The 15,475-nt window shown below is 38.0% G+C and overlaps 1 protein-coding gene across 5 annotated transcripts in view; it reads right to left on the minus strand.

Annotated features, from left to right (window-relative positions):
- Window positions 1-15,475, minus strand: part of DLC1 (DLC1 Rho GTPase activating protein) — a 211,592-nt gene that overhangs the window by 88,302 nt on the left and 107,815 nt on the right. The window contains exon 1 of one of the 5 annotated variants that reach the window (XM_083862028.1): window positions 8,719-8,993. The exons of 3 other annotated variants lie outside the window; for them this stretch is intronic. In XM_083862028.1, coding sequence (XP_083718154.1) covers window positions 8,719-8,833 — 115 coding nt within the window. In that variant the 5' untranslated portion in view covers window positions 8,834-8,993. Of the gene's footprint in view, window positions 1-8,718; window positions 8,994-15,475 lie in introns of those variants that run through there. One more of the 5 variants, XM_083862030.1, reaches the window with a different exon arrangement.

A 15,475-nucleotide genomic window follows, 5' to 3' on the forward strand; every position in this document is an offset into this window, starting at 1 on the left:
GTACAGGGCGATGCTTCCTACACTGGGATAATTTGGCCCATTTTTTGTTTTCCCATATTCCTGCAAGCTGGTGGACATGGGAGTGCAGGAGGAAGCTCAGTGGATTGATAAGTTCTCTGTCTGCGCTGGCCTGAGTGGCTGCTGCATTTTTTGTGGGTATGTAATAAATACTTATATGGATTCTCAAATTACCTTCTCCTACTGAGCACTAGCAGTGATTGTTCAACAGATTATAATCTCTTCAAAACAGGATTTTCTTGATCTCAATTTCTTTCACAGTGCTGCAAAATTTAGTGAATAAGTGGATTGATCAGTCAGACAATCAATGTGCTGTGACGTTTCTCTCTCTTTCACCCCCCTCAAAAAATTTAAGTGCATGGCTACATAAAATGCAAATCCAAGTTTAGTAAGTTTTTGAAAATTCACTTCAACCTCTTAATAGGATGTACATTGCAAGGAAAGCTGTTTTGCCTGCACTAGTTCTATTTTCAGTGATAAAAAGCTAAAGGAACTAGTCTTTGGAAATGGTTTAAATTCTTATAAAAGCAATTCTATAATATGTAGAGAACAATAACTTGTATAATTAGCTAATATAAAGCATTTTTTTTCCCACAGATATATACCTTCTTGGATATGTTGGAGTGTTTTTTTCTTTTTTTACCCTTGTTTGTTGCCAAAGAATTTTTCAGTAAGTTCCTAATGTGTAACCTCCTATATAAAAAAATATTCTCTGTGTGGCAATTATGTTTAGGCATGATTGTAAATGCAAAGTTCAAAAGGTTGCCATTAATATTATCTTACATCCTCATTTCCTGTTGTCTTCATAGCTTAGCATGTTTACTCTTAAATTAGAACATAATTAGCAAATCATATAGCTCATTTTTACTGAAAATAGCAGCTTGGTGAAATGCTTCTTATGATCTGGGGCTGACCTTCCCACAGACTGCATATCCTGGAACAGAGTATTGTAATAGGAGAAATCAGTTCTTTTGGATCTGGGCCAAAGACTAATTTAATTTCTCTGGCTGCCCCCCCTCCTTTCCAGCTCTTCTCCCCCCTCTCCCCAGTATCACTCACATATGTGAGTTGGAGTTAAGAAGTTGCAGTTGGTAAACAAAACAAAGACAAAACTGCTAAGAAGTTAATGAAAACATCAGTAAGTCATAGCATCTGGATCTCATCATCCACCTCTGACGTAAGGAAGATGTCCAGATGTTAGCAGAACTGTAGCAGTTGAAATATTTTGTGAGCAAGACTCCTTCCAAACAATCAGATGCAAAGCAGTTCAGCACTTTCAGCAGTTTTTAGGAATGTTTCAAATATATAGTGGTCTTTTAGATGTGCAAAAGGCCTGCTCAGTGCTGAAAGAATATACAGTCTGGGGAGCCAGGTCAGGGGCTTGTGAGCCTCTGCGTTTGGTAAGTGCACATGAATGTTCAAAGAACAGGAGATGAGGCCTCCTGGCTCTCTGTCATTAGCATAGACTTCTAGCAGAGACAAAATGCTGCTTATCTTGTGGTATCCAGTGTTTAAGACTAGAGTTTAACAATATCCACAATGATGAATTACAAAACTGGGCCTGGAGAGAGCAGACCATAATTTACATCTTTCTCACTCATTTTTAATCCCCATTTGACAACATGTACTCCATACAAGCCTTGCATGCTGAAAAGTATAAATGATGAGGCCGGTTTCCTAACAGGTGGTTGCCAGGTGTATTGCATTTTCCTTCCACTCCTATCTGAGCTGCCTGATAGAACAGTGACATTTTTCTCATTTGGGTGCTCATTCTCCATTTGCAGAGTGACATGATTGCTCAGTTCCTCTTGGACATGTTTTGGGGAAGGCTCAGGATGTGCTCCCTTCCTCCTTGACCCATGATAATAAAGAATCAATTTGGAGTCCCCAAGAAAACAGTGAAGTTATTTTTAAAAATTCCTAATTGTTGAAGTGTCTGGGGGCTGGATTCTTCTGCACATCCCTAAATTCTCAGGCAGCACAGGACATGGGCTTGCTGGCTGATTGCTGCAGTCCTAGAATTGGCTACAATGACTGCAAAAAACCCAGATCACTGAAAAAGGGTTTATTTCCATAATCTTCTCCAGCTGTTGTAATTTGAATGCATGAGGATTTTGTAGCAACCACTTTTACAATATGCTTAGTATACTGTGTTCTTCTTATTGTAAACTTGGACTAAAAAGTGCCATTGTTGTTGCCTGATTACAGAAATGATGGTGGAGCTCCATGAGATAAATGTTTAAAATTTCACTAATGGAGGCAAATGGGAATGTCATATATAAAACTTTCCAATTGTTCAATTGCAATCCCAACAGTGCAATTTAGCTCTGTTGTATGAAAATATATATTACAAATGGACAAGGTGACAGTGTATGCACACGTTCTCTTCCCTTTGAATGCTCCAACCCCTTTTGGTATTAGACTTCAAATTAGAAGTGCAAGAGGGTTGGAAACAAGGCATTCCAGTACCTCAAAAACCCCACCAGTTTCACACTATAGGCAGCTACAACCTTTCTGTCACTTCTTCACATTTTCATATAGAGAGTAAGAAATTAAGAAACAGAATATGGAATAAGAACCCGTTGATGCATTTAATTTCCAATGCCAGTCAGAGTGCGTATTTTGACTGAATGATTCTACCTTAAATGAATTACAGAGATTCCATGACAAAACCACAAATGCTAAAAAAGGCATGCAATGCTCTAAGTATTTTACTGAAATTTAGTGTGGCAATATTTTCAAAAATTAAACAATCATGTGCTATTTATCAAATGTATTATTTCTGGCTGCATTTGATATCTGAATTTGAAAGATGTAAAGAATAATAAACCACAAGAACAAAATGGGTATTTTCTCAAAAAACATGCTTACACTACAAGCTTGTTTAGTAATTATATAAATAACAGCAAAACTGATGAGCACTCTCAAAGGGAGGAAACTATACACGATAATGATATTTAACCATCCAACCAAAATAAATTATTCATATGTTTTGCACTGGATACGTCACACTTGCTTTATTATACATACAGCTCCTTTAGTTATCAGACAATTGTTATTTACTTTTTTCCTGTTTCTTTTCCACAAATTATTGTCCATTTACAAATACGTATCAAATCAATAGCTGATCATGCCCTATATCATATTGGTGGCTATGTTTAGTATTTATTTAAGAGCCAGAGTAAAGCATCAAAGATGGAGGAGATTGTCTCCAGATTGGGGGTCAGTAATTTCCTAAAAATGCTGATAGAGACAAACAGTGATATATCTGAAGCTATATATCAAGTGGTCTTGAGTTCTGTGACATATCCATTTTCTAAGACCTTATTTCACTTACACACACTGTAAATCTGTCTCCAGTCTCAGAACAAAGCAAACACTTCAAGAAGTAATTTCTTTTCTGCATGAGCATAAATTTTGGGGACAGTTGAAATATAGTGCAAAATTCTTCACCTTAACTTGGGGCTTAAAAAATTTCAAAGGATAAAAATTCCTTTATTTCCTTCTTTTACTTGCTATGGACAGTGACAGACATTCTTTGAAGTATGAGCAATATCTGGGAAATATTTAAGGATTATTAGATATATATACTCACAGACTTCCCAGCCTCTACATGGGTATGTTTTGAGGCATCAGAGGTAAGAGGAAAGGATAAGAGAAACCAGCAATCATAAATCCCCTGGAAATATAGGGATGTTGATAATGGAGAACAAAGGCCCCAACAAGAACAGAAAGTATTTAGCAGATGAACACAGTGTTCCTTGACAAGTCCTGCAAATTGATAATGGCCAGTAGAAAGAAAAACTTAAATAATGGTATAACTCTAGCTAATCATGGTAAATTAAAGAATAAAAAGTCTATCCATACAGTCTGGCAGAAAAACTTCTCAGAAGAACTAAACATGAAAATTAGATGAAAGTTGGCTGATAGTCTTCTAAAAGTAATCTAAATGGAAATTAATTGTTTGATGGGATTACTACTTCACCAACCCCAGAGTTCCCTCTCTGGCTATATCTTTAGCAATAATTTACAAGGACATATAGAATATTTCTGAATGATTCAAGTACTAGCAAAGTAAGTATAATGAGAATTGCTCTGTAACAGATCTTGGAAATGAGTAGTTTTGCATTTCTTTGGCAATGAACAGAAAACAAAACCAAGAAAATGTCAAAAGCCCACTTAAGAAGACTAAAAGGTACAAATTAATTTTATTCCTGGAGTAAATACAATATCAAGAAATTTCAGTGAACTTTAAATTAGAAAAAAAAGACAATTGAATATGAGAAATGATAAATAAGTAAATAAACAAAATAATTTCAACTACAATAGTTGAAAGTTTATTTTTAAAATACAAAAAAAAAAAAATTACCTCAGACTTTCAATGACTAAGCTACTGCAGGAAAACTGTCATTAATTCACCAACCTCAGACTACCTACACATTCTTTCTTTTTGTGTATAATATCAGGATTTCAGAAGACCATATAACTTTTGCATAATTTAAAAAAACCCTTAATTTAAAAGAGAGGCACAATAGTAGCCAGTTGTACTCAGTGTCTGATCATGCATTCCAAAAAGGCTTTGCTAGTATTTGAATGATCAAAAAATACTGGTGAAAATGAAAAAGCCAGGATGTTTAGTCATGCAGCATGGTGCACATAATGGCTCTTAGTACAATGCAGATAAACGCTATATTGAGTGATATAAATTCACACAACAGTGAAGGCACTGGGAGAAATCCGTCTAAAATGTTTTGAGGGTGTTGTTTGTGTGTTTGAGAGCTGAGAATGATGCTTCCTGTTCTGTGAAAGCTCATTCTGAGCTGCTGTCCTTGTGCATGAAATCCTGGGCTCCTTGGGAAGTCTGTCCACTGAGGACGCTGAGGATGTGGTCTTACTACATTAGTAAGGGGAATTAACTGGGAACTCCAAAGGAAATGCATCTATTTCTTGTGAATGTAGTAACAGGAAAAGTTACAATTTTCTTATTGACTATTTAGAGGCTCTGTCAACTTAAGTCTTCTTCTCTCCTTATTTTTCGCTGTTCACTCCAGTACCTATCAACCCAATTTTTTCCTCACCTCTAGTGGGCATTTTAGATGTCTCAAAAATTGAAAATATTTAATGATTTACCTAGTGAATAATTTTCCACATTTTAAGATCACCAGATACTACTACATACAAGTGTCTAGATGTTCTTTTTCTAGGTAAACCGAGGAAGAAAAAAGACAGAGTGGCAAGCCATGATCTGCTGCTATGTGCTGCTATGATGAGCTACAGCTCACTGCTCCTCAGGATAAGTATCCTATAAATATATACCATATTGATGTGCTATACCAAATTTATACAACAGTAGTAACATACTATAATGTGGTATGATAATATACCATATTTATATGAGTGTGCTCCACCCCAGCTGGCTGAACCACAGGCTGTTCTGCCATGTGATGAGATGGCACAGTCAGTAACTCAGGGCTGGTGCTGGGGTTTGAAAACAGCATGAGGATGCTGCTCTGCAGTGCCCAGTATAAGAGAGCACACAGAGGTGACCTGAGAGGACAGTTGGCATTCATTTGCATCCCTTTACTGCACCCACTCAAAATCAAAATGTTTTTAGCTACAGTCATTTAATTCCATGCAATTTTAACAGCATCTCAAGTATTTTTGATACCTTTTGTACAGCTCCCTTTCTTTTGTGTCAGTAAGACCACATGATCATAGAATCCTAGAAGGATAAGAGTGGATTAAGTTAGGAGGGACCTTAAAGATCATCTAGTTCCAGTCCCCTATCATGGGCAGGGACACCTTCCACTAGACAAGGCTGCTCAGAGCCCCATCCAGCCCTGTCTCAAGCACCTCCAGGGACAGGGACTCCACAGCCTCTCTGGGCAATCTGTGCCAGTGCCTCGCTACCCAGATAGTACAGAATTTCTTCCTAACATCTGGTGTAAACCTACTGTCTTTCAGCTGAAGTCCATTACCCTTTATCCTTTCCCGACATGCCCTTGCAAAAAACTCCTCTCCAGCTTTCTTGTAAACCCCTTTTAGATACTGGAAGGCTGCTACAAGGTCTTCCCAAAGTCTTCTCCTATATTTCCTACTTAGGGAGTAGATAGTACTCCCTGTTTGATGATTATATCAAATTACATTTCATGAAGTGCTATTTCTTTGTGCAGGCTAGAAAGATTTTTTGAAGGCAAAACATTTACTTTGTCTTGAATATGCCATGAAGAATGCATATTTCAGATTTTCTTCTTTCTTTTGCAAATAATGTGTTTTTGTAAAGGCGTGTCCTGATAACTCAAATTGCTGATCTAAGAGGATTTCTTCTTTTGGTGTCATGACCCTTCTTGACCATTTTCAGGTAGTCAGCAGTTTAAACTGCTGATATCCCAGAGAACAAACAGAACAGCAACACAACTTACTGTTTTGTTTTTCTTCCTGAATCTCTGTTAATCATGAAGTATTTTCTGGAATACACCCTGACACCTACTCCAACTACTACATACTGTACTTCTTACTGGGGGTTGAACCTGATGATTTTTAGATTTTCTGACTGACAGCAGCCCTAATATGCTAGTAGGCTGACAAGTCTACATCACCAACACAGCCTGGAAAATGAAACTGTCACTGTTTTCAAGGGTCCTCTAAAATCTAAGCCTTGTATTGATAAAAACTGTGATGGCTCATAACCAGCTGCCAAGTAGAATAAAAACATGCCGACCCTTATCAGTGCAGCTAAAGGGGCTAAAGGGTTCATGTTCACTCCCTGTTTCTAGGAATGTGACAGAGTCTCCAGAAATATAATTAGCAGTTGTTTAGCCTCCAAATATTTGATAATCATATGCAAGGTTAAATATATACATTTATCAAGTTCTCTTTGTATCCTGATAAAATCTGCATACTTTCATATTTAGGTCACATTCTGAAGGTATAAATTACATATCATTATGTGCTTTCCTATGTCAGCTGATGAGAGGAAAACAATTTTATAGAAGACAGTTGGTAGCAGTTGTTGTACATGGACACAGCCAGAGGTACTTGGAGCCTGTTGATGCCATTCTGAACTTAATGATAAATTAAAAAGCTGACTTCAAAGCATTCACATAAACATCTCCAGCAGGTAGAATGGCAATGAATGTCAGGGTAAACAAGTGTCCAGCTGACCAGGCAACATGCAGGTTAAACAATGGCTGACTTGGCCTCACTGGCTTCCCTTTTATAGATTTGTGTAATATCCATGCCTTTTCACTCAGAATTTCTTTCCTCTCAGTGCTTCTTCCAATGGAGTTTCAGCAATGTCCTGAACATCAGGACCTGTGTGGTGACTGCTGCTCCATGTCCTGCAGTGTTTTAGGCTACCAAAGAATCCCAGTTTTATAACACACTTTTGAGAGATGAAGAGGACTGTCTGCCCAGTTCTGTTTGCTGTGAAGAGAAGTTAATGTCTAGTGCTTTTATGATACTGCCATATTTGTGACCACCTACGAGCACTAAAGTAAATATGATGCCCCCATCTCCTGTGACCATAAGCTTTCACTGTAAAACAGTGTAAAGCTGTGTTCCTCTGCCCAGTAAATTCACTTTCCTTTGCCACCTATGGGAACAGGCACAGAATTAATCCAGTCACTTATACAAGTGGGCAGAACAAGGTTTTTATGAGTTGGTCTAATTTAGAGCAGATTTCTGCCCACGTGTTTCTCTATGGGCAAGGGCCACTCACTGCCTGATTACCCAATGTAATCAGTTTTGGAATCAGTGCTCAACCAAATGTCTGTTATGCACTTAGCTCCTCTTATTCTTCCAAAACGTAAACGCAGGAGAGTGATGTAAAAGTTCAGTTTACATTAGTAAGCCATAAAGTCTGCCTCTTGGTCATCTCATCCTTGATCTTATCATTATTCACATTTCTCCTCCCTCCTTCCCTCCCCCTGGAATAAGCCACCTCACTGTAAGTATACAAACAAACCAAAATGATCCCTCTGGCAGTCACACCCATTGTGCATTTCTGCTGTCTTTTTCAAAACCTTTAAATGCTGCAAAATAAAAATAACAACCCCAGCAGGGTGAATGAGAAGAATTCATCTAACAAACAATAATAGAAGAGAAAAATGAAGTGAGTGAAATTATCTTCTTCTGCAGCCCTGTTATGGTCTGCCCTGAGTTTTTGAATATTTGCAAGTCAAAATAAAAATGTGGACTGAAACTATAGAGATGGCTGGTAATTTATATCTCAGAAGCCTAGCTCTGGCATACCTGACACTCACTTGGAGCTCACAGCATTGAAATCCTTGCCAGAGGAAATACCAGTAATTGCTCAGTGCACAGCCCAGATATTCCAACTGACACACTCCTTGGCTACGAAACGCTCTGTAACACAACTCACTGAAGCACATCACAGCAGTAAAGCACAAGGTCTGACCTGACAGCAAAATAAAATGCCTCAGCACACTTCAGTCTGAGGAGTTTGTGCCATAATACTGAAAATTCACTGCTGTTTTTCTTTCAACCAAAGTTTGTCTCATCTAGTTAGAGAAGCACATACAGTTCCACCCTGCACAGATGTAACATGACACACAAACAAAAGGCTGGAGAAACACTCAGAGGCTACATTGATACTAATGCAGATGATACCACTAATTACTGTTATAGCTTTTGACCCCTTATGAATTTTAAAATATATTTATGCAATGCCCTTCTCACCTGCCAGTCGTCTGTCTCTCGTGTTTTTCCAGATAACATCCAAGGCTCTAGCAGTGGAGCTCCTGATATGATCACTAAATGATCTCCTCAGAGGGGCTTTCACCGGGTGATGCATAATGCAGATCGATCACTCATCCAGGTCAAACGGCTGTAGCTTAGCCCCAGGAAAAAGGGCATTCTCTGCCCGGGGATCTGTTTGGATTTCTCTTTGCCAGGCAGGCAGGTTGTTACTTTATATAATTTGTCATCAGCCTTGTGGAGCTTTTCCTTGAAGAGTCAGGCATTGCAGTTCTCACTGCGGATGCAGGAAAGCTCAGACTGCAGCCAGCCTACTGGAAAGCTGCCAAAATCTTACATCTGGAACAGTTTACAAATGAGCTAACGATACAGTCATTTAGATTTGGGGCTTTATTTGTGGATATCTATAGGATTCTAGCTTCCTGTTTAATCAAATAACTTACCAGGCACATACTTGCATGCACATTTATTAGGATAATATTTCCCTGCTTAGCTGATATTTCAGGTAATCTTTCATGTTTGGACATGAAAAAGGTAAGAAATAGAAGAGAGATAAAGTAATTTTAAATATCTAGAGATCAGGTATTTTATTTCGCTACCATATATTTTTTCTGCATTTTACCCTAGTTAAGTCAGAGAATAGCGCCTGATTCTGAGTTCCCTATATTTAGTACTTCATGACAATGCACTAGTGAAAGGATGGAAATAAAAAAAGAGAGGAAAAGGGGAGATAATAAAAAAAGGAGAGGGAACTAAGCCTCCACATCTTTGTTGAGTGAAAAGATTAGTTCCCATATGAAAAATATTTACAAATGTAACTGAGATTAATAGTCACAGTAAATGAAGCCATTTGACCTTGCTTATTTTGACCTTTTAAATTGATTGCTGTGTCCTGTGGCTTCCCTGAGGGAGAAAGAGAGGAATTAAAGAATGCCTGAGACCCTCTTTCCCTTTTTAATATTTTGTGGTAATATGTGGAGATGAGAAATGTCAGTTTAAAAACCTAATGTCCTTTGTTATAAGGGAAAGCAAAAACTGTCATATAAAGTTTTCTTCATGTTAATTCTACAGGTAGTCCTTAATTTTTTTTACCATGACTACAGTTATTAATATTAGATACCATTATTTTCTTTAGAAGTATTATCATTAAAATTGGTTGATTAACTTCTCACAAGGTTGGCATACAGAGACCAAATTACAGAATTGTGAGTTTTAACCCTTAACAAAGGGATTTTCACTCTCTTTGAATTTCTTCCTAGAACAAAACAGTTTTTCTTTTCATAACATTAGATAATTTATTTCACACTTTCTTATTTGATGTAATTTTTTTCTGGTGTCTTCTCAGTTCCCCTTCATTTTTACTAGTCCTCATTTCCTTTAAGACAAATAGTTATCTCATTCTGACAATGAAAATAATTTATGGGATTTGCAATAGTGTAACTGAGGGAATAACTGGCTCGCCATCTATTTAAAGCAGATCATAATTTCTTCCCATCAAGGCCTTAGTCTTTTATCTTTGTAGAGCATCTGCAAACACTAATGTCCTGTCTAGGTCTTTGAACAAAACAGCACCGAGTGATCTCTGTAGTTTGCAGTTGCTTTCCTCATTAAATCCCTCCTTCCTTCTCAGGCCGGATGGAGAAAGAAGCAGCCAACTCTCTAGAGAAGTTCAATATGATAACACACTATTGCATGGTTATGTTTTTTCTTCCCTGCGCCCCCTCCCCCCCCCCTTTTTTTTTTTGGTTTTGGTTTTTTGGTTTTTGTGTCTGTGTTTGTGTGTGTTTGTGTTTGGGTTTTTTTCTTAATTATCATTCTTGCAAAAATTCCTGGCAGAGGAAGTGCAATGCTTGCACAGGCAAATACTGACATAGGCTTACATAGGCAAATGCTGATACGATGACCAAAGCACAACGTGTCTGTTTTGAAACATGTACACTCTGTTCAGATGAGATCTGCTGTTGCTGCTATTAGTGAACTGCTCAAAAGAGCATTATTCATTTTTAAATTAAGATGTAGTAACGGATAACTTAGTCAGGAGCTGAATTTTCCTATTTGAGAGGGCAACAAAGATGAAGACAGTCTCAAGAGGGTTTTAACTACCACTGGCCATGTCTATGTTACGAACAACATAGTCCAGAAAGAATCGATTTATACAGCAAAATAATTGGTACCAGAGTTTTAACACATCTCAAGGAAGAGTTACTTTGAAGTATGTCTACCTGCATCTTGTGAGCTGAATGAATCCTTGGGGTTTCATGAATGGGTTGGAGATCACTGGCACACTAACATGGTGAATCTTTTGGCTTAGTTTCATTTGAAAGCCATTCACATCCTCCAAGATTACTCGGAGGTATGAATCAAAGAGTGATGTTGGGGGAACCTTTTCAAAATCATGTGCCTAGTCCAGGCTACAATATCAATAAAAACGTGCAGACCATTATTCATTTTAGAAGCTAAAAAAACTTTTAAGAATTTAAAAATAAAATAAGCAACATACATATATTTCTAATTATGGTTTGATTCTTTGAGATTCTTTGGGTTATATTACATATGTTGACATAAATATATTTAAAATATTTAAAACAGTTCTTTCAACCAGTTAAAAAATAGTCTGGAAAATGGCAAAGGGCAAACGAGGAATAAACTGTAATGAAGTAGAGAAATACTGCTAAAAGCATTTGTTTGTGTGATGCTACAACACATATAAATAGGTAATCTAAGTAAGATTGTGTAAAGAATTAAATGTCAGAAAAATTTTAATGGGCCATGGGCAGATAAATAATTAGATATAGATAGGCAAGAAATAGGAATAGAAAATAAAGGACATTAATTTCAGAAAAGTGTAGACAGAGATATAATAGGGAATACAGTTTAAATATATAATATGTATTTGATGAGCAAAGGAAATCTGAGATTCATGACATCCAATACAGTCACAAAATGAGATAAGAATTTGCTATGAAATATGAAAGTACAGGATTTTAAGGAGTTTTTAACGAGTTAAAAGATTGTATCGAAGCAGAGCTGTGCTGCAATCTCCATTCTTGCATTATTTATAAAACACCCATTGTGGAACAATACATTCAGTTTTTGTCTGCACCACTCAATACCCACATGATGCTGAAAAGGCATCCACAAGCTCAGGGTAGAGGCAGCTGGTGGCAGCAGGGCCAGGGTGACAGTGACAAGGAGTTCTGTGCTGGAAAACACCCATGTGCTCAGGGGAAAGTCGCTGAGCTGCCACCTGGGCTGGGGCATTATTTGACACTCTCGTTGAGAGCCCTGCTCTGAATCTTAGGCAAGCTCCTCCCACATTCCCAGTTGCTACTGCCCAAATGATGTCTGCTTTATGTGGAAATATTTTCCATTTCAGCTCAGGCTTGTTCCCTCTCCCCTTGAAGGTGTAGCTGTTTTCACAGAGACATCTGCCTGAATCACAGCCCTGCAGTTACTTGCAGATTGTTTGTGTGGAAGAACTTCCTGCATTTCTCTGGTAAACTCATGCTTACAGTCTGAACTGCGAGAGGGGGCCATTGGTGCTAAGTACGTGATACAGACCTCACCAGGTGAATCTTTGATGTTGATCAACATGAGTGTACTTGATTAATGTATTATTAAACCAAACAGCTAAACTGGAGTACTGTGAATGATATTAAGGCCAAAAGGTTTTAATGTTGAGACTTATGGGTTGGCAAAGAATGTATTTCTTAAGAAAATGGCAAAATGTTTTGCTGCTCTATTTGACAATGTACTGGAAAATCTCCTGAAAACAAATACCCTTTCTGTAACTGGGAAAACACACCCTTCCTTGTCTTACATCTACAATTCAATTAGCTGCATACAGATGTTACAGCAAAATGCATGCAAAAATAACCAAAGTCCTAAACCACCAACCAGCATCTAGTTAAAATTTATGATGCAGCTTCACTGTATCTGGAAACTTAAAAATGATCACCCTCAGACACAGGTTTTTGTATTAGAATAATTTTGGTGTTGACCACAGTCATAGTGCAGTCTGTACTCCAGCTATCTTCCAGAATAATTTCATTTTATTCAGTGTTTTCTGTTTAATGGCTGAGATGAAAACCCAAAAAAAGTAAACTCTTAAAAACAGGATGGGTCAACAAAGATATGTGTGAATCAAAAATAATGTGAGAAGAATCTGAAGGAGAGGGCTCTGTTGCTGACAAGAGGAGATTGCAGCAGCTGGTGTTAGGGGAGTGAGGTGAGAGTACACCCTCAGGAGAAAGACAGCTTCCCACTCCATTCATGAGGAGCAGCATGCATGGCCAGGAAGAGTCTTTGTGCAATTCCAGAAGCTAATATTTAGAGGGGCCAGACCCTACCTTCTTCATCCTGCCAGCCCTGACACAAGTTCAGACCAGCTCCACCCCTGACTGTCCCAGGGCAGGGTCCTTCCTGTCCCCCAGGCCTGGCCTGCCTTGGGACTGCAACCACTGACTTCTCCACTTCTTGTTTTGGAAATATTTTTAGAAACCTCTTGTTAGTATAAGCAAAGCTGTGCATCTCCAATCTTCCTTTCAAGGATGAATCTACTTGTAAAGTGCTGCTCATCACTGTAAAACACATAATTCTCAAACCAGCCAAGGGCAGGTGGCAGAGGCGAATTCCCTAATTCCTTACCCTTGCTCAGCACTTCCAGCTGAAGTGCCACACCTATTGTTTTCTGTCCTTTATTGCTTCCATCCATTCTCTGGTCTGCAAAGATAATACCAAAGATCCTTTCTGCTCTTTAAGACAAATACCAGACAGAATTCAGTGGGTACTAAGATGGACAGGAATGGTGATATTGTTTTTAGTTCTGGAAACTAAGTCCAGCTCTCAGGAAATAAACTAACAGTTGTGCAAGCCTCATGCTCTCCAAGCATGCTCTAAAATACATTGACTTCCCCTTGGACTCTTGACGCATGTGCAAATTCATACAAATACGTACGTCTCTGCCTTTTCTGTGTGATTCTGGCCCCTTGGATCTGAGAGGATGTATGTATCCAAAATATGCATAGGCAGTCAGAGATACATAATTTTTTAAACAATGATGACAGTTTGAGCTTTGCTGTGACTTCTCTACAGGCTGCAACAAATGGTGTGGCAAATCCAGAGCAACTTTGCTGAGTGGTTTATGCAGCCTGCCTGATCTGATGCATGCAAACATCTTTCCCCTTACTAGAGAAGCAGACAAAGCAATGCCATAATTCTCCAAAAGTATCACAGAACAAAAGAATGATTCAGAATCAGAATTTCATATCTAATTATACAAGGCTGCTGGGCATATGGCATGCCTCATTGTTTCACATCCCAGGAGTTGTCTCCAAATGCTATCTAAGAGATGAGGTTGGGAAAGAAGCACTTTGAATTTTGAGTTTTACATGTGCTGTTTTCCAAAAGAAAATCTGGTTCTGCAATATCTGCAGCATCTGAGAAATCTCATATGTATCAGGTTAAGAAGCAGCCACCAATCAGAGCAGACTGGAAAGATTTAGAGAAATTCCTACGGAAAGACAGAGAAATAAAATGCATTCTGTTAAAACAGAAGTTTTAGTTTATAGAAGTTTCAATAGAAGCTTGACAAATCTCAACAAAATTCTTGATATGACCAAAGCACATTTTGATTCATTTGTTTTTTTTTTTTTTTTTTTTTTTTTTTTTTTTTTTTTTTTTTTTTTGTTTTGTTTTTTTTTTTTTAATCTCTGGTTTTCAATTAGGTAAGAATAAAAAAGTAAAAATATCCAGAAGTTTCACTTAGCACATAGGTGTGTTTTTGTAACTGTGCAAATATCTGGGCAATTTATCAGTCCATGGACTCAACCTTTTGTGTCCCACCGTATTTTGCATTCAAAAAAGTGCCCATTTGACTTGTGTCAACACCCTGGTGTTAACATTTGAACAGCCTAGGGGCTAAATGGGTCCAGTCTGGAGGAGAGACAGTAGGTCATGAGAGAGCAGACCAACAGAGAAAGTGTCCTGAGTCTCCTCCATGATGTCAAGAGAGCATTGCCAGCCATCTCTGCATTCTCCTTCCCTGTGGTAGGAGAGGTGTGGAGAAGCTCCAAGGACAATCACTTTCTCTCCAGGTGACTGCAACTGCCTCTGTACATGCTGATTTTACAAGATATGCTTTTTACCTCATGCCATGGTCCACACTTGTATTTTTTAATAACAAGGATGTATAATTTGAAGAAAGAAAATGCTCAAAATCCACCTGCCTCAGCAGCAGTATGTGGTGCAAATTACAGCCGTTGGTTTCATGAACTTTTCATGTTGCTTTCATTAACTTATCAATGTCTGAACATTCTTCAGGTGGAACACTGAGAAGCTCTAGTCAAAATATCTACCTTGATTAGCTTTTGTTGTGAGTTAAAAACATACTAACAGATTTATATAAACTGAGTAGTGTAGCCTTCTAATATACATCCACGAGCCTCAAATTAAACATTGTCTCAAATAAATATTAACAATCTTCATGGTGTGATTATGACCCTGCTTTGTAAACAGCCCCACAGCTTAATTAGAGTTCTATGCACTTCAAAGTGTAAGCTTATCTGGCTGTTTCTGAACTGCTGTCTCACTATCACTGTGTGCTCCAAGAATAATAAGTAAACCAACACAGGAACGCACAAAGCATTCCCAATCACAGCCATAAATGCAAAATAATAATTAACTGAATAACATGAAAGAAGATGTGCTTCCAGTTTCATTTTCACATAGTTCCATTTTA

Source organism: Zosterops lateralis (genome assembly GCF_965231275.1).
Source record: "Zosterops lateralis genome assembly, chromosome: 5".
Classification (NCBI taxonomy): domain Eukaryota; kingdom Metazoa; phylum Chordata; class Aves; order Passeriformes; family Zosteropidae; genus Zosterops; species Zosterops lateralis.